The following is a 24,711-nucleotide window of genomic DNA, read 5'->3' as shown; positions in this document are numbered from 1 at the left end:
AGCTGTCTACAAGCAACATATCTTTGCAGTCACCCCATGTTCTTGGGTACTTATGTCAGTCAGACAATGATGAAAGGGAAATTAATGGTTGAAGAGATTTCTTTAAGGAGTTTTGAACTTTTAATGTCTCCATTTACTTTTCAATCACAACCAATAGATTTCAATCTATGGTCTTTCCCTAGTGCCGAGGATGCAAAAGAGAGTTTGTTGATGAGCAGCGGTGGGCAAGGGGGTCTAATCTGTGACGTGTTAGATGGGAGGGCTAAATGAAGCATGATGCCTTTTCGGCTACCTAAGGCATTGTGGCAAATCGACATCCATGCGTAAGCCCATCTACAATATAATTAGAATAAAGAGACAAGAACATGGATGTTCCTAGGAGAAAGCTAGTGGGGATAGCTATTGCAAATGTTTGCAACACCAACAAAGAAGGAACTCAATAAATGCAAAACACTTGTGGGAATTGATTTCTTTCTCAAATTAAATGTGGCAAAATGAGCTGAATTATAAACACCACCTTCAACTCAGTAAATTGATTTCCGTTTGCGTGTGCTCAATGAATGTAGAAGAATCTATGGGCTTTATTATGAATCTGGCAATCCACAGACCACCAGACTTGTGGGGGAACAGTGGTGGCAGTCTGTCTTCTGACTGGCCCATTGTAACCAGGGTGGTAGGGCTGAATTTGGACCACCGCAACCGCCAGGGATCAGAGATCACTGGCTATGGCACAGTAGTATTGATGTTGCAATATGATTGGCAGTCCACCAAGCATATAACTAGGTTCTTCACAGCCACACTTTTCATGGCGGTTCGACCACCATGTGGATGCACACAGGGGACCCAACATATGCACCCCTGTGTGCATGCACACGAGTACCTGCATGGCATGGACTGCAGCAGTCGATGCTGTGCAGTTACTGCCTATGGTGTTCCATTGCCATACCTATTTCATAGGTACCGTCCCGGGAACACCAAAGAACCGCTTGCCAGACAGGAGAAAACTCCTAATTTAACGGGCGGTTTGTACTTAGGTTTGGTGGTGTGGGAGTAGGGCGGTCCCGCTCCTGCACCGCCACACTCACAATGAGGCCCTATGTCCACTTACTAAAGTTGTATTGGCTACTTTTACAGTATTTATAACATTCTAGCCACTGATTGCTAGGGCTTAATGTACATGTCAATCTGATCCACTGTCATGTTTCCTTTTATTATACTACTGCCACAGTTTTTTCAAAAGTGTTAACGTGTTCTGAAAATAGTATAGTAGTGAAGTATATTAGGAAACCAACAAGCAAACAATGTAAAACAATTTAATGAAAAACTAGACAGTCAGATAACACAGTTGTTTGGGCTATGCCCTAACAGATTAAAGATCTTTACTGGATTTCATTGTTTCTTTACAGACATTCACAGCATGGTGCAACTCTCATCTGAGGAAAGCCGGAACTCAGATTGAGAACATTGAAGATGATTTCCGAAATGGCCTCAAGCTCATGCTCCTTCTGGAAGTCATATCAGGTTAGTTTTGAAATGATTTAACTCATCTCATCCATCCTGAGTGTCACCTTGCCAGAGTGGTCAGGTCACAAAAATCATGTCTCGTATTTGTTTTTGGGACCCAGACATATTATCCTTACACTTCAGAGTAACTTTACTACTTTTGCCTATTCACAAAATCCGTGTGTAAAGTTCCTCAAAAGAGTGGACTTAAACATCTCCACCCCCTGAAAAATGATGGGCTATCAAATTTGAGAGTGTTAGTTCCTACTGCCAAAAAGAAACAGTAATAAGTCCAGCACCACACAAGGCGAAACAGTGATACTGCAGCACCCTCCCATAGAAAAACATGGGCAGCGACTTGAAATAAAACCACATAGGAAATAATGTTAACATATATTGTTATTTAAAATAGTTTTAAATACAAATGAATATAATTATAAAATATAAAACTTTTGAATTTGTAAATCAATGTAACATTAATTTTGTTATTGAAATATAAAAAAAACTATTTTAATAAATTATGTGCATCACTTTTATCAAGTATTAATGCATAAAAAGGCATCCTTTTAGGTTATGTGGTCATTTATTTTTTAATATAAAGTTTGGAAGATAATTTTAATTGAATTTAATGTATTTAAATTAATTAAGGATTCAAATCAAAAGTATGTTATTAGTGCAGTATCCTTTTTTCTATTGTTCTACATTTTAAATAAATATGTACAATTAATTTTTGACAATAGTTAATACAAATATTAATTTTCTAATTTATTATAATGATTAATAAACTGTTTACCTCTTCGCTATAATTTACCGCGGGAAGACCTTCACCTCAACTATATGGTAGAATATAGTGAAAATGTAAGGTTTTTTTCAATCCCCATCGAATTTAAGAAAAATATTTTTATGTGAAATCATCATCTAAACTAATTTATGAACGCATTATAAAAACAGACCAAAACAAACATTGCTACAACCCTATTAATGAAATGTTGAGTTACATTAAAAAGTACGTTTTCATCTAAAATAAAAAAATACATTTTCTGTTATTCATTCACAATTATTAAAAGTAATGTATAGAATTATATTTTAGTAACAATTAATGTTACATTAACATACATTCAAAAAAGGGTGTTAAAATATTTAATAATTCAATAATAAATCTGTTTTATTTTTGGATTGTTTCAAACTTTATATTACATTTTATGGTACCATTTTCAATTATTTAATATATTTTAACATACATTATTTCATGTGCCGTTTATTTTAAGTCCCCCACCTCCATCATTATTTACTATGAGAGGGTGTTTCAATACCGGTGGTTGGCCACGTGTGGTGCTGAATTCATCCAGTCTGAGCCTAAGTAATTTTCTACTGTTTTGGGTCCCTTTTTAAATGTTTGTGAATACCAATGGGGTTACTCTTTTGTGGGTGTGTGCATGTCCATCCCTAAACCCCTCTCTAACCCCCTAAACCCCTCCTTACCCTTCCCTAAACCCTTCCCATGTACTATTAGGTGTTCCCCTTTTTTCCAACCATTTCCCCTGGTCTTTTCACATTCACTACTAAGGGCCTGATTACAAGTTTGGCGGACACGGTTACTCTGTCACAAACGTGACGGACATCCCGTCCGCCCTATTACAAGTCTATTATATTCTATGGAACTTGTGATAAGGTGGACGGGATATCCATCACGTTTGTGACGGAGTATCCCCTCTGCCAAACTCGTAATCAGGCCCTAAGTATTAACCTCTTAACCGTGGCGGCAAGTCCACTGCGGTGCGGCGGTTTAGTGGAGTGGGCGGGGCGGCGTCGGCCAACGGATGTTCGCAGCACTACGGAGGTAGTGCTCGCGCGGGCCGTTGGCCGACAAACGCAGCGAAGGGGCTAAACTTCCATGTACAAGGCTTTCAATATAAAAAAGATAGGAGCGGTGGAGGTGTAGATTTACACTTGTAAGTTTGTGAATAGCATTTTGGTAGTACTTAAGTAGTACTATTTAACATTAATAAACATGCAACAGAATACATGTTGTGAATAGGTCCCATTGTGCAGAAATTCTTAAGTGTAAGGCATCGCTGAATGAAGGCGCCTCGACCACCCCTTTTAATTTCCGTAGCCCCTCATGTAGCATTCCTTATCTCTTCTCATTTCATCATGTACGCATTTCAAGGTAATGTAGCTAGAAGTGAATTGTGTTTATCTATTTCATGATATAAGTTGGAGTGTCAAGAGGAAAGTGATTACTTGATGTCTGTACCTTTAACAAACTTCCAAGTGAAGGCCCTTTTAGCACAGGGGTTTGAACTCTGAGATTTGCGGTAAACACTGAACCCCTCCAGTTCTGCTTCAATGCACAATGGCAGGTGAAACTTGCCGCAATTTCCTCGGTGGAAAATATGAAATAAATATCAACATTTATAGAATTTGGTGCAGAAAATACCGATTCTACATGTAAATCTTTATTTTTAGGGAAACACTCAGAATCGGATATATTTGTCTCTCTCAGTTAATACTGCAAACCAATATATTGATATTTACTGAGCGTGGTCAACACCTAACCTTCTCAGCGCTCCTTCTAATCAGGGCCTGAATGTTGTAGAAAGAGTGCAATTGCATAAAATGGTTTTATAAGAAGAACAACACTAGTCTGTGTCAACTTCCCACCCCCCTCGTATTAACTTCTCAATGATGGCATGTTTGCATGTTTTGACGTCCCTACCAAGCCATGTACTTATCCACATTTCTGGTATTTCAATAACCCTATACATCGTCATGCAGGTGAACGACTCCCTAAACCTGACAGAGGGAAGATGCGCTTCCACAAAATTGCGAACGTCAACAAAGCCCTGGATTACATTTCTAGTAAAGGAGTGAAGCTTGTGTCAATTGGCGCCGAAGGTATGTTGGTTTTGACGTTGCATGTGTAATGTCCTAGGCATTTACGGCAGCAGCACTGGGTTACTTCTATCTGGAAAGAGCAGCCAATGACGACGGAAAATTTGGGGGGGGGGGTGTTGACTCTATCACAGTTCATGAGAAGAGAATAGGTCCGTCAGAGTATATCAGGAAGTTGTGGTTTGTGTCTCAGGAAACTGAGTGGTGTGAGAAAGTAACATTTGCACGGCTTAGTTGCTCAACACGAAAGGATTGAGTTTGTTGTATCTGGGAGGCTTTTTAAAGAGCTCACTGCAAATAGCCACAGGAACAAAATAACCCAAGGGACGTCAGAGTTCAAACATAAATAGAAGCCAAGCTTCTAGTGTAGTGGGCGGCCGAAGTGTCAGTTGTTCAATGAATTTAGTACTACCGAGGTGACTAAAACCCTTCTAGTACTGAGCACGCAATTGGCTTTCTGAAACAGAGTTTAAGATTAAATGAGAGCCACGCATCCATGCCCCCTAACAATAATTGTTAAGAAGTTCTGTTTTTTACTCTTACACTCTTGGTGCCAAAAAGTGCAAACTTCATAACCCACAAAGTTGCACTGGTTTCTTTGAGGAATCCTTGCTCAGTCTTAGGTGAGTGAGTATCCCACCTGCCAAGATCTAAATCAGGCCCTATATTTGAAGAGAAAGAAAGGCTTTCCTCAGAGAAAATACTTGTGGGAAATGTGCAATAACTAGATAAAACAGCAGCACAGATAAACAATAAAGGACTTTGGATGCCAAAAAACATGTTAATTAAAAAGAAAAAATATGATAAGAAAAATGAAGAATATCGAAAAGTGATAGGGATCAAAAGGGTATGCACCTGTGACAACGCATTTTTTACTCCGCACTACCACTACAACGCAGGCATTACAACGCATACCATTACAACGCATTGCGCTGGGGGGCGCTCTAGGATAAGAGGTAAGTTTAATTTACTATCCAACACCTTCCCTAGGGTCCACGGGGACTGGAGTTAGAATAGTAAATTATACTTACCACTATCCAGCACCCCAAAGCGCTATGCGTTGTAACGGTATGCGTTGTAAATACCGCGTTGTAATGGTATGCGGAGTAAAAGTATGCGTTGTAACATCATATATCCGATCAAAAGTCTTAAAGAAATCAAAAAACGGCTTATAGGAACGGGTCGGTAAAATCAGTTCAGTGTTATCCTACGACAAATGTAAAGGAAAAAAAATAACATGAAAAATGTTCAGAGTGTTTTCATGTGGTTGGCAGATTCCTAGGCATCTTTTGTAGAAACGTTGCAAGCGATCATAGCTGAGGAAAACCAGGTTGTTAGTCCAGTGAAGATTTTTTTACTTTCTGACTTTACCTTTGAAATCTTTTCAATTTACTTTATTTGCTTTTATTTACAATTGTATGTAGCGTGAACTAGACGTAAATGGGTGTCAGAGATTAAATGAAATTAAACTTTCATAGAGCGCAAACTGTCGCTCCTAAGGGAGCCTCCTGGCGTTACCAGATCACGTACTAGAGCAGATATTGATTAGGCACTAAATAAGTGCAAGACATGATTGGCCAGCTTTTCCATACAACCATGTTTTTAGTGCCTTTCTGAACTGTTCTTCCGATTCTATTGATCTTAACATACAAGGCATGAGATTCCAGGCCTTTGCCCCTAACACAGTCGCCGACTTCCCTCCCCTTATTTTAAGTTTGAAGTCCGGTATTTTAAGGAGGTTAGAGGAGGTTAGAAGAGGTAGATCTAAGTGTCCTCCTTCTCGTGTAAGGCCTAAATCTTGCACAAAGGTAAACTGGGCCTAATCGGCGCACAGTCTGAAGACTGTAAGGAGAAGTTTGAATAAGATTCTTTTGTGGAGCGGGAGCCAATGAAGACTTTTCAGAGCAGCGGATGCTGATGCCTTGCGAGGGAGTTTCAATACCAGTCTGGCTGCTGCCTGTTGAACCACCTGCAGTTTCTTCAGGGTAGATTTATTGACGCCTACTAGGAGGCTATTGCAGTAGTCTAAACGAGAAAGTATTAATTCCACTGCCACCGTTTTTCTGGCCTCGAGCAGCAGAAAGGCAAAGAATTTTCTCAAGGTCCTGATTAGGCCGAAACAAGTACCTGATCTTTACATAAGAATTGTTCCAATACATATACATAAGCACTTTAATGTTCATTATATTACACCTTTTGAGGTTAAGGTAAACAATCAAGCAAGAACAGCAATTCATCATTGAAGATTTTACAACCAAAAGAATGCCGAAAACAGCTTGATGCAGGTGTCCAGATAGATAGCCTAGTCTTTGCCAGGTGGGAAATTCCTGATATCTTGGAGTTTCTGCCAGCACTGCACAGTCTCACTTGTTTTCCACATTGTCTGAACAAGGAAATTTAAGCAGGGTTCCAGTGGAGCAGAAACACAGCAGCACAACATTTCCTTAACAAATCAGTGCATATGTTGATGAAAGGAAGAAAGTGTTCAGCCTACTTGTAGATAAGGAGATTGGAAAGAACCAGACCAGAAGAAAGGATACAGTCTAAGAAGGGCGGTGGTAGTGAGAGGATAGGATGGTGCAAAAACTAGAAGAGACCTGCTTGAATTGCCAAATTATATGGAAGGACCGACACTTTCCCAAACTTAGCCACTTCTCTTTGCTTCATATAGTTCTGTGTAAATAGAAAAATAATATAGGTAAGCAGGCTAGTTGTTTCAGTAATCCAAGGGTTTGGCTGCCTTCATAGATTGCAGGAGACTCCAGATATCATATTGCTATGGTCCACCCCTGCAGCAGTGGCAGCTTCCCCCAGAGCAGAGACAACCAATCACTGAGCCGATACACCTGAAAAAGGTGGCAACAGAGCTCGGACTGATACTCACCCATACCACCCATGCCAAGAACCTCTGGATAGTCATCAATAACAAACTTGACATATTTGCCCAAGTCTACGCTGTCAACGCCTGATGCCTCCGTACCCTAAAGATGCTGAGGAAGATTTTCAAATGGCTCTGAATTAGCACCTGGAAAACTGTCACACATTCTGTCGTCACAAGCAAGCTCGACTATAGGAACACCTTCTACTGGGATTAACAAAAAACTCGTCAGAAGGCTGCAGACCATTCAGATCTCAGCGGCCAGAATCACTCTCAACCTCCCACCCTGGACTCACATCACACCACATCTGAAGGAGCTCCACAACCCCAGATACACAAACAAGCACAGTTCAAACTCCTCACCTACACTTTCTAGGAATTACACAACACTGGCCCAGCATACCTCAGCAGTAGCATCTGCTTTCACAAACCTTCCAGACACCTCCACTCATCCGGACTCCTACTTGGACAAGTCCACACATATGGAAAACCAGATCCGGCGTTCAAGCCTTCTCCTATATCTCTCCTAAAGCGTGAAATGAGCTGCCGCTACACACAGTTCAGCATGAAGCTGGAGACCTGGCTTTTTGAGTAGTCTGACTAAATTGGTTAGGCCAGGCTTACCCCTGCGCAGCGCCAGGTTACCCTCTAAGGTGATAATGCGCTCTACAAAACATTGATTCAGTTCTACTAATAATCTCAAACTTCACTCCAAAGGCATCATAAACTCGGCCTTATGCCTCTAAAGCTTTCACATCTGACACACGATGACACGGAAATCAGGCACAGTAAAGAGGCTAGCTTCATAGAAAGCATTGAGGGAGTCTCGTATTTAGGCTTAGGAGGTCTTCCTACTCTGATACTTTTCAGGATTCTATACACCATGACCTTTTTTCCAACACTTCTTCCATTTACAAAGCATGACCAGCCAAAATTGCAGATCCAAAAGCAGTTAGGCGTTCTGTATCTAAGTCCCTTATCAAACTGTTCACTAAAGAGTTAGCTATTTCAACTATCAGTGCCTCCAAGGGATCCAAGTCCCTCTCCAGACACCAACATACCCATTTTTTCCATATTCCATTGTATCTACTGCTGGTACCTGGAGCCCAGGACTCCTCGAGGAGCTCTTCAGCTCTTCTCGAAAGTTCTAACATCTCCTTAGATCTCCTGATCCCTTCAAGGCAAGAAGGTTCAAAGTCCCTGTCAAGTTCAGAGGGTGTTCACCTCCATCCATGTCTCTTAAGATCCCTTCCCTGTGGGTAAAAGAAAGGGTTTGTCGCAGAGAAGTTCCAAAATTATTGGAAACCATGCCTGAGACTGCCAAAAGGGAGTTATCAAAACCAGAGAGCATATCTCTTGTCTGAATTTCTGAAGCACTCTCTGGATCATCACAAAAGGAAGGAAGGCATACAACTGCATTCCTTTCCAGGGTTGCAGAAAGGCTTTCACCGCCAGAGCACCCGGGTCTGGAATCCATCTGAAATACCTCTTCAGCTGGAAGGTGAGTCTGCTTGCAAACAAATCCAATCTCAGTGGACCCCATAGGTGATTTTGTGAGAAAATAATTGGAGGTCGAACTGGCTCTCTTTGGCTATGGGAATAGTGAAATAGGCATCTTTGAGGTCCAGTTTCTCCAACCAGTCTTTTTCCAATAATATATTCCTTAAGAGAAAGATACCTTCCATCGTCTGTATATTAGAAACCTGTTCAGATCTCTAAGATTTATTACCGATCTCCAACCTTTGTCTTTCTTTTCCACCAGAAAGTAAGTACTTACACAACCTTCTGATCCAGTGGTACATCTACTATGGCGCCTTTTTTTAACACGGAAGACACCTCTTCCTCCACCACTTTCTATTGGTCTAGAGATGGACTTAATTTTGATGTGGGAGTTGTAAGAAGTCTATTTTGAACCTCTGGACTGTTTCCAAGACCCAAGGGTCCCGAGTAATTGATTACCAGGCCTGAGAAAAGAACCTGAGGTGACCCCCTACTTTTTACTGGGAAGAGGAAAAAGGGTGACTGGTTGTACTCACTGTGAAAATTGCTTGCACTTTGTCCACAGCACTGGAAGCCTCTTGTTCGCGTACCTCGTTTATGCTGAGGGTAGAAGGATGGTGACGCTCCTAATTGGAAGCCCCTACCAGAGCCTCTTTGTCTGAAATAGGGCATGCATGTAGCTGAAGAGCTGGCTTTTTGCATAGTCTCGCTAAATTGGCTTGCTAGACACCCCTGCACAGCGCCAGGATACCCTCCTAGATGACAGGGTGCTATACAAATCTGCATAACATAACGTACTACACACAAAGTCTTCCTAGCTCCATGCTCTGAATCCCAGCTGTGCTGCACAGCCTACCACAGATATATCAGAGCATGAAATGGAGACCCTCAGGAATTGTCAGGCACAGGAGTGAAAGGAGAACAAGTAATGCTGGCAATAGCAAAGAAGAACAGTAGTCCTTCCACATTTTAGAGGGCTTTCCAGAGATGACCTCCATCACATGCAGCACCATGAAGCCCTCTATGAGCCTCAGCAGTAATTCCCAGCCGACCACAGAGAACCTTCACTCTGAGGTCGTTGGTTGCTGGTAGTCAGGTGAGGGTAAGGTAGGTGGTCAGGGACTGGGGGTACAGAAATTCCTGTGAAGTTTCCAACCCGCCGTCTGCCACATTTTCAGTTGAACAAATTTACTTTCAGATGCACAAAAGTTGTCTTTGTACCTTCTACATATAGAAAAGAGAGATAAGTGGCCGATCTTTGGGGCTTTCTTTTCCAATAATTTGAAGTTTCAAAGCCCAGTACACAAGCTTGGCAATAAGACCTTAATTCAAGCATGTTCAAAATGATGCCTGAGAAATCTTCAGTAGTGAGTCTTCAAACATGCTGTGCTATGCCTCGTAAGGATTGTTTGAGATAAATATGGGTGTCCCCTGAATATCTTTTTGTTCTGTGGGCCGAAGGACAATACCAAAAAAGTAGATGAAAAATAAATACACTCATTAGAGAACAACCGTTTTGAGCTTATACCATACACTCAGTGGATTTTGTTTTCAACCTAGGAACCCTATTCATGTAGTTATGGTTCATGATTTATTTTTATATTTGACTTTTTTTAACAAAAAAATTAAGTGGCTTATTTACAAGCTCCCTGCGCCACCGGTACATCACTCTCCATATTAAATGTGACGCACTGGTAGCGCAAGGGGCTTGTGAACAACCCCTTAAGTGTAAAATGCTTCTTCAGCCACAGAAAGACTCCAGTACTGGGCCTCCCGAAGTTCACAAGGGATCCAGATACGCTGGATACCCTTAAGCAGTGGACTTTTAAAGATAGAGCAATCTGGATTGTGGTTATCCGAGAGCCAAAGCTTATGCAGTGGTACAGTATCTGCAAGAGTTATACGTTAGAGGTGAAGTCTTCTGTTTTTACTGTATTGCTTTCGTTGCCATAGACTTCTGGGATCCTAACTACCTGAAAGCCACAGCCTATTCAATGGTTTCACTGCCTGGAGAAGATGTAATCTGGCAGTTTAAGCTTCTATCAGGCCAATTTGAATCTCTTCAGCATGCTTATCTGGGGCCTAGAACCTTGTTCACCAGTTTGTAATGAAAATCACAGGTGCTCAGAAGGGAATAACCATATTGGATACATCGGGGGAATGCTCCAGAGAAAAAAAACACAAACATGAAGCTGCAAACGATATTTTGTTTTCAGGCAGCATTGACACATTGTTCAGTTCACCAGTATTCGTGTGTCTTTCATGGATTCACATGCTTGAATAATTCCCTGTCGTCGAAGTGGGAGTCCCACGGTACATAAAACAGTAGTAAGAAACATATATACATAGAAATATATATATAAAAATATATATATATACATAGAAATATATAAGTACAAATATCAATAATATGCGTATTTAAAAGTAGAAATGTTGTTAAAAAAAATACCATAGAACAGCATAGCCCATAGAAAGCATTGAGGGAGAGCGAACTTTAGTAACATATCTGAGTCATTATAATGGTCCACATTCCAGCCAATCAGGCTGTAGCACCCTCTAGAACCTTCTCCTCAGAAGCTCAAGCCCTCAGATTTTCTACCGCATGTCGTGTGAAGGGAGTCTCCCTGAGCTCTGCTCAGTTTTTGCTACTTCAACTCTTCAAAACTTCAAGACTATGTCTTCTTCAAAAAAGTCTTTGTTCAGACCATGTTCTGCCTGTGGAAAACGTTGCCTTTTCTCTGAGGACCCTCATAAGAAATGCATCTACTGCTTATATCCGGACCATGAGGTAAGGAGTTGCAAATCTTGCAGAACTTTTTCTTCAAAAACGTTAAAGGATAGAGAGGCCCGTCTCCTCCTGTGGTTATAGAAGTTGAAGACATCAGACAACCCAGTGTCTGACATAGAGAGTGTGTCTTCCCACCATTCTAGGACCTCTCTGAAAAGTGGGTCAGAGACTGACATTCCTTCTCCTTTTCTGAAAAAGAAGAAACTTGTGGACACGCAGAAATCGGTCTCCCCACGGGGTCTGCCAGCCTCTACGCCTGCCGGACCTAGTTCTCTGGCGTCGCAGACCCCTGCTGTGCCCTCGTCCTCTAAATCAAGTGCCAGCCCGTCGACGGGCCCGTCAATGATGACGAGATCCCTCGACCTCATTCCTACTTCGACGACGACCAACACTGTCGACGACATCATCTACCTCGTCAGCGATGGTCCAGGAGGTCCGGCCTATCTCGTCGACTATAAAAATCTTGTCGACGGCTAAGAAAAATCATCTCGTCAACGGCCCATCCCAAACTTCATTCGTCGACGAAGGCTTCGTCGACGCGTCAATTATCGTCGACGCTACCCCCTTCATCTCCTCCAGTGGATATAGGAGGATTTCACCTTCTAATGGGAAGGGCAGCGAAACGTTTCCACTTGCCTTTGATCACCAGACAAGAGGATTGTTTTCATTATGATTTTAAAGACCAACCTTTGAAACAAGTGCATGCCATTCCTATTATATACTTCATCTGGCAGGAAGGACTCAAACTCATGGAACGGCCTAATTCAGTTCCGGCCGTACTCCCACGTATTGACAAGAAATACAAGGCGCCTGCAAATTCACCTGCCTGCCTTGTTTCTCAGCCGAAGCCGGACTCGGTGATTACGCAGGCTGCCCAAAAGAGATCCTGTAATCCAGATTCTCCTTTAACATCCCCGCCTGATCAGGAAGGTCGACGCCTGGATACCATCGACAAGAAGTTCTCCACCCTGGTGGCGACTACAGTGAGGGTGGCAAACTCATTAGCCATCCGCCGACGATACGATCGACAAATGTGGTCGGAAATCTCAGTCTTGGTCGACCTGATTCCAGAATCCTCTAGGGCGGAAGCACAAAAAATCCTTCCAGAGGGGGAAAAGATTTAGTCGGAATTTATAGATTGCGCAATCAATATTTGATCTACAGGATTCCGACAAATGGCAGGCGCCGCAGTCTTAAGAAGGCAGGGCTGGATTAAGGCTACGTCTTTTCGACCGGAAGTGCAAGCGAAGATACTCGATATGCCCTTCGATGGGGAATCCCTCTTCGGCAAGCCTGTGGACGATGCCTTGGAAACTATCAAAAATTATATGGACACTGCATCGACGGTGGGCTAGTCGTCATCGAGTACCTCGTCGACACTATCCTCGTCGACGGTGGCTCCGTCGACCCTGAAGGCTTTGTCGACGGCTGCAACCTCTTCATCGACGCCTGTGTCCTCATCGACGAGGGTCTCGGCTTCGTCGACGGCAACCACCTCTTTGTCGACGCCCGTGTCATCATCGACGACGGCCTCCATGATGACTTCGACGACGAGTTCGTCGTAGGGACCGTCGACGGCGCAATATTCCCTAGCGACTGCAACCACGTTTCCGGTGGTAACGGCTACAATGAGAAAACGTCCATCATCACTGGTTTTGAGCCCTTTACAGCATCCAACAGGTCCGCCAGCTCAATTGTTTGAATCTGCTGGTGAGGATTCCTCTGATGATTCATATGCTAATGATAACTTTCGTGCTGCCAGAAGCCCTTCAGAGCTGCATATCAAATACCAGGACTATGATGACGATGCTCGGGAGTCGCATACCTCCATTGCAGATACCAATCAACATGATGACCCAGGTGTTTCTATGGCTCAATTACCATTGTCCTTGATTACAAACCTTCAACATATTCTGGACAACTATAATCGTCGTTTTCCACCTTCTTCGCAGGCCTCTCCACCGCCACCTTCAATGTCGGCATCAATTCCGGTTGCACCGGCTCGGTCACCAATTCATCAAGACGCTGGTCATGATGATGATGATAATCATAATAATAATACGGACCAGTATGATGACGGTAACTTAACAGATTGGGACAATTACCAGGCTCAGACTCCATCCCCTCCTCCTGATTCTCCTCTAGCATCTCCATTTGAACCAATCCACTCAGCGGATTTGAAATTCCTTACTTGGAAGGTTTCCCTCCTACTCGCACTTACGTCCTCCCGATGGGTGAGTGACATACAAGCTTTTACCATTCAGCCACCTTTTTTTCAGTTTTCAAAGGACCCTGTCGTGCTACGTATGACTCTAAGTTATATTCCATCTGACTTCCACCTAAATGAACCTGTAATACTCAAGACTTTCTTCCCTAACCCTCAGTCTCCCGCTGAGCGTACTCTTCATTCGCTAGACCTAAAGCAATGCCTCAAATTCTACATTCAGCGCACTGCTGCATTTCGAAAGTCAGACCAACTTTTTGTGGCCTATGGGCGAATGCGCAAGGGACATCCGGTCACCAAACAGACCATCACTCGCTGGATTTCTTCTGCCATCTCCTTCTGCCATCAACGGGCTGGCAAGCCTCTTTCTGCTCCGGTGCGAGCACACTCGACGAGAGCAGTAGCATACTCTACTGCCCAATTTGCTGGAGTGCCTCTACATCAGATCTGTAGGGCAGCAACGTGGTCCAGCAGGCACACGTTTACAAGGCACTACTGTCTGGAGACGGCTAACGCTGAGGACACTGCTGTGGGTCAAGCGGTGCTTTGAAATCTCTTCAAATAAAGGTGAGCCTCTGCTGCTTCCCGCCTCCTGTCATAAAAGGTTATTCTTGTGCAAATAATGCAATGTTACCAATTTATATTTATATGAATGTACTTTTCATTATTGCCTTTTATGACTCTTATGGTTATGGCTTACTGCTTTCTATTCTTATTCAAGCATGTGAATCTATGAAAGACACACAAATACTGGAGAAGAACAAAAGTTACTTCCCTGTAAACTGTGGTTCTCCATTATTTGTGTCTTTCATAGATTCACATCCGACCCACCCTTCCTCCCCTCAGCGGCTCTCTTCTCCTCATGCACTCTTTGGTCACTCTTGTGCTGCGAAAATCGGAGGGCTTGAGCTTCTGAGGAGAAGGTTCTAGAGGGTGCTACAGCCTGATTGGCTGGAATGTGGACCATTATAATGACTCAGATATGTTATTAAACTGAGCTCTCCCTCAATGCTTTCTATGGGCTATGCTGTTCTATGGTATTTATTTTTTTAACAAAATTTCTACTTTTAAATACACATATTATTGATATTTGTACTTATATATTTCTATGTATATATATATTTTTATATATATACTAGCAGCCCGTCCCGACGTTGTCCGGGGCTGAAATAGAATGTGTGCAAAGGGTTGTAATAGTCAAGCAAAATTTATTGTAAGATCTCACAGTATACAACATTTTTAGTTTCAGTTGAATCTGGACGGAGAATAAATTGGTTTTCGACATTGCCAGACCTAGAGAGTGCAACATATAACTGTGCGTAGGGTGAAGCAGTCTTCTCGTAAGTCTACGCCTATGACTTTTTATGTTTGACCTTGAGATTTGTTAATGGTAGAAGCAAAGGCAATGTTAATAGGAAACTGCAAGCGTTTAAATTGAAACAGTCGATCAGTAGGGATCATGGGTATGTGTGGAATGTGAGCTAACTGTCCTGCAGCTGGGCCAGAGAGAATAGTTGCTTTAATTACATATGGTAAAAGACTTGTAACTTGTAGGCGTGTACCATTGGATAGATTGGGCGGATGCAGGTTGCGTAATAACATGATAGGAATCCCAACTTTAATTTTGAGAATATGAGGTGGAAGTCCGGAAGGGTTAAGTGAGTTTAGGAATTCATGCGGATAATGCACGGCGTCTTGAGTATCTAATACTGTATCAATGGATTTATATATTTTTGCATTACCCGGAATTTGTAGTAGTATGTGTTCATTGATATGGTTGATACTGGAGTTTCTGGGTGCAACTATAACTCTTTCGCAAATCCATCGGTAGTCTTTTGTAAGAATATATTCAATGTCTGGGTATACATGGTGTATGAGTTGATGTAAGGTAGAGACAGGCGTACCTAAGTTGTGTATATTAATATTCCCATTAGTGTTAGGTACTTCTCCATTCCCTACTTGTAGTAGAAGATCTGCAAATTGAGTATCTCCACCTCCCAAAGTGCTGCCTCATGTTAGTGCGTAAGGTGAGATGTTGTACAGAGTCCCAGAGGTGTGATGCTTTTAAGCATGCTTTCAGTATATCAGCACGCGTTCCTCTTGGAACAACAGGAAGAGTTTGTCTGAAGTCACCAGCAAACACAAAAGTTACCCCACCCATTATTTCTGTGGAACTTCTAATGTCTTTTAGAGTTCTGTCGTTGGCGTCTATATGGAGCAACTGTGCCTCTGAAAGCCTTTTCATTGTAGTCATTGGAAAAAAGTAAACCGTGAGGTTAGCACCATTAGGTAAGTATCACAAAATGTAAGATTATTTAGGAGCGTTATTTATGATTGAGCTTACACGTCGTTATGTACCTGTTAATTGAAGTTGGTCATAGACGGTAACGTTAGTTGCAAAGTTCTGTGCAATATGGCTGTGCACTTGTGCATGCACTGTTAGGAAGAGGGTTCATGATATGTGCCTCCTAAGCGGTAACGTTTGCATCTTGTGGGTGCTGTGTAGTAAGTTGCTTATAGAATCCCTAAGAGCGTTCTGTCTGACGTTGTGTGGCTGTTGTAAATGTGTGTACGCTGACACTGCAGTGCGTCACAGCGTGTTTGCAAGACCTGCACGTGTGTGTTATTTTGTGAAAGCTTTATAATGTTCGCCGGTACCTTGATTGGCCTTAATCCCCGCTTGAGGGCCGTAACAATTTTGGCAGTGGTAAATGCGAAGGGTGCCTGTTGTAAATCTGTGTATGCTGAGACTGCAGTGCGTGACAGCGTGCTTGTGAGGCCTGCACGTGCAATAAGCGAAGCTTGTGCTCCCCGCTGTTAGTGTGAGTGGCTTGAACCCCCGCCTGAGCACCGGAGCAGTATGCAAAGCTTTGTGATCCCGGCTGTTAGGCTGAGTGGCTTGAGCCCACGCGTGAGCACCGTAGCAATGCCGCGGCCCGTGAAGCCTTGCCCATTGGTGTTTGGCCACGCTCCTCTGAAAACGTCCACGAGGCGCGCCCCGTGAATGCGGCGCCAATTCAGGTTTTGCCACGCCCCTCTGACAACGGCCAGGCCCACAACGGAGTAATGTGAAGGTTTTTGTTTACAATGCCGTTTTCGCTTTTACCAGTAATGACGGGGAATGGAGCGCCCTGCGCCCCGTGAATGCTGCGCCTATTGATGTTTGCTGTTTGTCCACGCCCCTCTCACAATGCCCACGCCAACAAGGGAGTCCTGTGAAGGTTTGTTTGCCACACCCATCGCTGATAGCACAACGCCCATGCCCACAAGGGACTACTTTACCCCTAAGATTCTTTTACCTTTGTAATGTATATAGTGGCCACTTGTATAGCCTATGTCCATCTGCTGCAACTGTCCTTTCCAATGCTGTATTGGGTGTTGTGATTGGTGCTGTACTTCTTGAGCTTACCCGCCTCAAAGGTTTGGACTCTCTCTTTATAATAGTAGTATATGGATATGGATTTCTATGTATATATGATTCTTACTACTATATTATGTACTGTGGAACTCCCACTTCGACGACAGGGAATTATTCAAGCATGTGAATCTATGAAAGACACAAATACTGGAGAACCACAGTTTACAGGTAAGTAACTTTTGTTCTTCCTCTTCGGTTTTCTGTAAATAATCTTGCAGCTCTACTACCTTGATAAAACTCCTTGCACAGCTTTATTTTCTTGTTCAGAACACAATGTCAAGTTCGAATTAGTAGACTGAAATGCTCTACAGCAGGCAACAGCTTCCTCTGTGCTCTGGCCCCTCTGCATCCTGTAGCCGTAGAGAAAAACTTCACAGGGGCTGGGATAAATATTGTCCAATTGCAACAGGTCCACTGGTGTGCTTCCAGTCAGGCAACAGCTGCTTCTGTTTCTAGACTCTCTGCTGTCTTCAGTCACAGGAGGAAAGTTCCACTCGGGCAAGTGGACCTCAGTTGCACATCCCATGGGTTAGCAAGAGACTGGCACAACAAGCCCTGGAGAAATATGGAGGAGAAGTCCAAGATAGAGCTAGGGTAGGCATGGGCGGAAAATCCGTTCCGCTCGCGGATTTTGCGGATTTTCGGGAAATCCGCAATCCGCGAGATTTGCGAATCTCCCGCAAAATCCGCAAATCCGCGAGCAGCGGATTTTGCTCGCACTGCTCGCACTGTTCGCGTGAGTTCGCGTGAGTTCGCGCCCCGCGAATAAGTGCAAAATTGCAGAAATACGATTTTAGCAAAACTGAAAGTAACTACTTACCAGGTTCAAAAGTTCAGGCTCATCATTAGTAGCCATTTCCTGTAGTGCTTCCTGAGGGGCCCCTCCAGAGTTCAGTTGCCAGTTGAAACTATTATGTGACCCTGCTCTGAACCTCAGAATAGTTACACATATGCCACAAAGGTCCTGAATTACAGCTAAGGGAGACAAGCAGGAGCCAGGCTGGAAGTTAAAATCCATTAATCAGCCCCTAATTCATTATTGTCAGTTGGGGCAGGGCAGGTGTTGTAACTAATTTTGCAACAATGAAAGCACTTAGCAAGTGCAAAAGATCACTAATCAGGGCGCACTAAGGAAGCAGGTGCCAGCTAAAAAAATATTCTGTGACACATTAATCAGCCCCAAATTAATTCAGGTCACTTGAGGCAGGGAAGGTGTGCTTTGCTTTGCCGAAAATAATGTACACTGGACAACCAGAGGGTGTGGTGATGAAACAGAGGGTGGCATGGGTGGGCCAGAGGGTGGCATGAGTAGTCAGAGAGTGGCAGTGGTGACAGAGAGTGGCAGTGATGAAGAAGAGTGTCCCAAACAGGCTGGACACGTAGAAACAACAAGTTCGCGAAACTTGCGACCCGACAGGTAAGTTCGCAATTTGCGAAAGTGTACAAAACCCTCGCGAACTGGCAGAAACACGGGCGAACACAAAAAAAAAAAAATCCGCAAATTCGCGGGAATTCGCGGATTTTGCGGATTGCGAATCCGCAAATCCGCAAAATTCGCGAACGCGAGATCCGCAAAATTCGCTCATGCTTAAGCTAGGGGCCAATTTTCTCTCCTCCACATGCAGAAACGTAGGACTTCTTCAGTGCAGCGACAGGCAGAGATGTCTTTCTTCTCTTTTCTTTAATTGCATGCGGATTCTGCGGTTGGAATCGGCCTGCAGGGCATTTTAATAGGTTGACCGGTTTCAAATTAGCGATAAAGCCCAACCAATTGTAGCCAATACTATTAAAATTCCACGGCTTCCCACTCTTAGACTTTCAGCACTGTGACTTTTCTGGAAATATACTTTGTGGCAAAAAAACATCTAATATTACTTTGCACACAAAATGTACAGATGATTGGTTCCATCACAGCTGGGTGAAGCTTTCACCTATTCCCAAACTGCACCACTGGCCCTGTCATTCCAGCCCATTACGCTTCAAATAAAGTTCCTTTTCTGAATTGTAAAAGAACCCCAGAGTTCATTGCATCCCAAATGCAACACATGGTAGCTCTCGTGAATTTCCCTCTGTTTTTGTTGTCGTTATTGTGTGTCCATTCCTTAGAAGTAGCAGCTTCCTACAAGATGTAAAAAATGTGTCATCCCACAGCAGGTTCCTCCTAAGTCGGTCCCAGAAGGCCGGATCCATGCCAGATTTTTAAGAGAACTACATTTATATGAATGGGGATATTCTAAAAATCTGGTATGGATCAGGCCCTCCAGGACTAACTTTGGAGAACCCTGTCCCAGAGAGAAATCAATGTATCTTTACTTCCTCATGTCTGCACTATATGGAACTTGTAAGGAGCATGCATACAGACAGTTGGCTCATCAGTGTGAGTGTTATGATGATTTGAAAATGAAAAAGGTTGTGTATCTATAAAGGACACCTGTGGCAGAGGCTTGTTTGGCAGACTGCTTTCATTGTAAAGTTAAAGTATATCAGACATCCAAAGCAACACAGCGAGGATGAATTGCAAAAAGATACATTTTCTTACTGAAAGCTAGTACCCTTAAAATGTGGTGCATTGTATGGAAGCCTCTCTGATGCACTTGGATGGGTTATAGAAATAGGGTACAATATGGTTGCTTCTGCCTTTATGATGTAATTTCTTTGATATGTCCTCTCATTTTAGAGTGCCTTTGAAATTGCCTTTGTGGTGCAGTGAAGTGTGTTGGTTTTCAGCACCAGGGCAACAGTTCAATGTGCTGTATTAATGACAATAGAATGTAGCAAAGTATTGTGGGCAAGTCTCCTAAATGTTTTGTGGTATTTTGTACCACTGGGGAGCAGTGCAACGTAGTTGGCTTGTGCCCCTAGGATTCTGATTGGTGTGGGGGTGAGTGTCCCTAGGATGCCTTTAAGTATGGTGTACTAGTGTTCCGATGGTAGTTTAAGGGCAAGGGTCCAAAAAATGCAGGGTTCTTTGGCAGGACGCCTTTAGGATGCAGTGTGGTGGGTTATTGTTACTGGGGTTCATTAAAATGTGGGGTGGTAGCTTCCACACTATATACTATATACTGTGATAGTTTGTCCACGATGCCATACAGTGTGGTGATTAGCATCACCAAGAGGCAGTGTAATGGACTAATGTTCCCAGGATGACGCAAAGTGGTGTTCCTGGTGTGCACTGTAGAGTGGTGAGGTAGTGACTCAATGAAGGCATTTAGTAAAAAGTATTAGAGTCCCTAGGATCCAGTGCAAAGTAGTTGGTTAGTGTCACACAGGTGGTGGATTAGGGTCACCGAGATACAGTGATTTGTGTTCCATCAGTGTCACTAAAATTCAGGTCAGTGTGAATGGTTATTGTCATCACGCTTCAGCACAGTGTATTGGTCTAGTATCCCTAAAATGCAGTGATGTGTATTTGGTTAAATTATCCAGGATGCAATGATCTGTGGAGGGTTAGTGACCCTAGATTGTTAATGTTCCTAGCATGTAGTGCAGCGTGGTGGAGTAGAGTACAATGTGGGGGTCTGGTGTTCTTAGGATGCAATTCACTATGATGTGATTGTGCCACAGGAGTGCAGTGTAACTTCATAAATTAGTGTCCGTAGGATGCAAAGTTGTGCATGTGCATGAATTTCCCTAGGATGCAGATATGTGGATTAGTGTCCCTAGGATGCACCATGATAGTGTAGCGACCGTAGGATGTAGAGCAGGGTGGTCGGTTATCATCCTTAACATGAAGTGTTGTGTTTTGAGTTAATATCCCAAGATTACATTTAGTCATTTTAGTGATCAAAGTGTTTAGAGGGTAGATTCTTGCATGTAGGAAGTAGTTCCATGTGGAATGGACTTGTGTCACTAATTTGCAGTGAACTGTGGTGGGTTACAGCCCATAAGATGAGACGTGGCAGGCTAGAGGCATAGGATAGATTTCTGCATGTTAGAGTCCCTAGTGTACAGTTGGTGACAACAGCGCATAGTTCAGGGTAACAGGTTTATGTAACTTTTACAATGTAGAAAGTAGTGGATAATGTTCCTATTACACAGTACACTGCTGCAATTGCAGCACAGTAAGACGGGTTTCTTCCCCAGGGAATAAATGCAATGGCTTATTGCCCTAACATTGCAATTTGGGGTTTTGTTGTCCCTATCATAGAGTGTGGCAGTCTTAGATGCAGTGTGGAAGGATAGTGTTCCAAGAATGCAGAGCAAGAATGCAGAGCTAGGTAGTGGAACCGTGTCAAGGGGTGAGTTACCTTCCCTAGAATGCAATGCAGTGTGATGGGTTGGAACACACTGTGGTGATTTGTAGTCTCATTTACAGTTTGAAAGGAACTGACAATCCTCCAATTTAGTAGCACACCCTAACTATGGAGTATTTTTGATTGACTAAACAGAGTTAAGGGGAGGAATAACCTGCTGCCCTTAGTGGGTGGAGAGGTCCTCTAGAGAGAGGATAGAGGGATACGTCCTCCCTTCGAAATATTGTAAGACAATAAGTACCCCTTCCGGAGCGCGACGGCTCCTCGGAAGCTACAGTAGGACCAGTGGTATGCCGCGTTATAACACACCCGCTATTTTAGGGTGGAAAGGGAAAAGAACCCTTTTCTTTAAATAACCCTCACTCATTTCTTTAAATAACCATCACTCATTTCTTTAAATAACCATCACTCACTCTGACAATGGCATATTTGATAGGGTGGATTGTTGTCCCAATTCAGAGTGTGGTGACCTCGTACAATGTAAGAGGTTAGTGTCACAATGATACAGTTAAACATGATGGGTTATTATTGTTAGGATTCGGTGCTAGATAATGGCGTAGTACCCTTAGGCTAGAGTGTGGTAGGATGGAATAGTCTACCTTAAATGCAGTACGATGTGTGCCTTGGTGACCCTTGAATGCTGTGAATGGTAACCAGTCAGCTTCCCTTTGACAAAGTGTTGAGTTTTATTGCCCTCAATCTTGGGGGGCTTTGGGAAGCGGCTAGAACGGATTACAGTAGCTTTGCAGTGTAGCCTGGTGAGTTAGTGCTCCTGGAAGCAGTTCAGTGTGGTGGATTAGTGTCCATAAGGTATAGTGGGGTATGGTAGGTTAGTATCCTGAGAGCGCTTTACGGTACAGTGTGGTTGGTTAGTACCTCTAGACAGCAGTGTGGTGGGTTAGTTCCACTGTGGTTCCTTAATTCCTTTAGAATGCATTGAAGTGGTCTGGATAAGTGTCCCTTTGGGCATTTTGGCAGATAAGGATCCCTAGGATGCAGTGGTGTTTGGTGGGCTTTCTCTGAGGTGCAGTGTGGTGAGTTTCTGTTCAAAGGATGCAGCATAATATGGTGGGTACATGTCACTAGATACACTGCATTATGACAGGTTAGTGACTCTAAGAAGGAGGACAGTGAGACAGTGCTTTTATGAGCATCACTTTGATGCAGGAAACTGTATTGCATTAGTGCCCCTAAGATTTAACAGAGAATGTTGGGTCAATGAGTGTAGGACACAGTTTACCATGATTGGCAGTGTAATGGATTCATTTAAGGGGTAATTTAAGGTCAGGGGTGTCTCATTTACATTTTTGTGCAGGGCTAGTGGGCTTTTCCCCCAGGTGGCATCCGCCATCATGAAAGGAGTTGCTTTGGGAAACCAATAGTAACAACAGCTCACTCATGGCATGTCAGACCTACCACCAATTCTTTTTTTTTCCTGAAGAGAGATGCCCACAGCGCAGGTGTTTTTCAGAAACAAAATCTCATGCCCCTGGTGTTTGAGGATTTTCTTTTCAAGTCAAGAAAGAACGGTACCTAGAGGTTCACTTAAGCGAACAACAAACAATGTAACCATGCCTTTTAAAAGCCTTGAATAGTTTGTGAACCTGATATATACGTGGGGTGTGAGGAAACCAGGGCACTCAATTTTTTGTGAGAATTTTTCCCCAGCACCTAAATGTAGTTGAGCATTTTCCTAAAATGCCGGAATACTGAGTTGGGGCAACCACTCTAAGTAGGTAGGACCATCTGACAACTCTTACATTGGTAGGTGACCCAGTAACATTGTTTTCCGACTGATTGAGCCAGCTGTGGCTCTGATTTTGGAAAACTCTCCATTCTCTGACCTCTAAAGTAGACAACTTATGTGGCAGGTAAGTGTTAGGGTCACCATTCAATTTTGGCCGGTGGTGTCTTACTGCCCACTTGTGAACGCTGCACCTAGAGTCCGTAGGATGCATTGTGGTGCAGGTGTGCAGTTATAACAATGTAGTTGATCAGTGTCCCGGGAATGACATATAGTGGACTAGTGTCCACAGGACACAATGTGGTGGTGTAGAGACCCTAAGCAGCAAAGTACTGTGGTGGGAGAGTGTCCCCTTGATGCAGTAGTGTGTAATGTTTTCTGTAGTAGGTTAGTCTGCCTAGGAAACAGTAAATCAGGATGCATATGCATACCCATAACGCTATCAGATGCGGTGGCTTGGTGTCCTTAGAGTTGAGCCCAGTAGGCTTATTTCCCTATTTTAGAGTACAGTGTGCTAGTTAGGGTTCCTCTGCATTCAGTGCCATGATGTTTGCGGGTTATGGAAAACACTAAACACATATTTCTTGCATACATTTGAATATGTGTTTGCGGAGAACTCCATCTGTTTTTTTTTTACTTCAAATCTTTTTATTTTATAAGACAAGAATAAAACACCGGGCGTGAAATACACAGCGTGATGCCCTCAAAAGATTGGCAATGGTGTAGGATATTAAACACAGCATGTCGCCTACAACCCGTAACGGGCCGGCCACATGGCAAACCTTGAAAAGAAAGACTGACTTGCTGTGAGGCTTCAGAAGGCTTCAGAAAGCCCTTTAAAAACTGTTAACACTGTGACAGGGGCACAAGGCTCAAAAGAGAAGAAAACGAGAAAAGAAAAGAAGAAGAAAGGAGGTATGTAAGAGACAGTGGCAAAGAAAGAGATTCAGTGGGCGAGCGGGGGGGAGTGAAAAGAGGAAGGCGTGTCCAGCTAGCCAAGCCGCTGCGGGACATTAAGAGTCATATAGAGGGGGGCTATGCACTGGGCTAGGCTAGTTGTGAAAGTAACCTGCCAGGGTCAGGCGAAAGGACAGCATCCTCAAAGAGACGCAGCGCTCTAAGCTTGGTAGGCAGACAGCGAGCATGTTCCACCTGACAGAGATACTTGACTAAGGGTTGCCAAACTGCGGTAAAGCGAGTGTCATGGGCTTGCATTCGCACTGTAAAAAGCTCCATGGTGATGACCTGCCATAGGCTCACATACCAAGCGCCGATAGGGGGCATCTCCGCTTTCTTCCAAAACTGCGCAATGAGTTGCTTGGCTGCCCCAAGCATGTGCATTGCAAGAGTCCAATCTTTCCACATGACAGCCTTTAAGGTCACCGGTTTGATGCCCAGCAGGATTGTGTTTATAGATTCAGGCAGGGGGAATCCAAGAACCCGTTTGATGTGGCTTAGGACCTCTTTCCAGAGTATAGTCAGGAGCGGGCAGGACCACCAAATGTGTA

General features: G+C 43.4%; 1 protein-coding gene across 1 annotated transcript in view; it reads left to right on the top strand.

Moving 5' to 3' along the window:
* The window catches only part of ACTN2 (actinin alpha 2), a 369,946-nt gene that overhangs the window by 165,462 nt on the left and 179,773 nt on the right, over positions 1–24,711 (top strand). The window contains exons 2-3 of the mRNA XM_086926858.1: positions 1,407–1,521; positions 4,282–4,401. Of these exons, the coding sequence (XP_086782984.1) occupies positions 1,407–1,521; positions 4,282–4,401 (235 nt within the window). The remainder of the gene's footprint in view (positions 1–1,406; positions 1,522–4,281; positions 4,402–24,711) is intronic.

This window comes from Lissotriton vulgaris, chromosome 6 (genome assembly GCF_964263255.1).
Source record: "Lissotriton vulgaris chromosome 6, aLisVul1.2, whole genome shotgun sequence".
NCBI lineage: Eukaryota > Metazoa > Chordata > Amphibia > Caudata > Salamandridae > Lissotriton > Lissotriton vulgaris.
The sequence above is the reverse complement of the archived record's forward strand: the minus strand, read 5'-3'. Positions and strand labels throughout refer to the sequence as shown.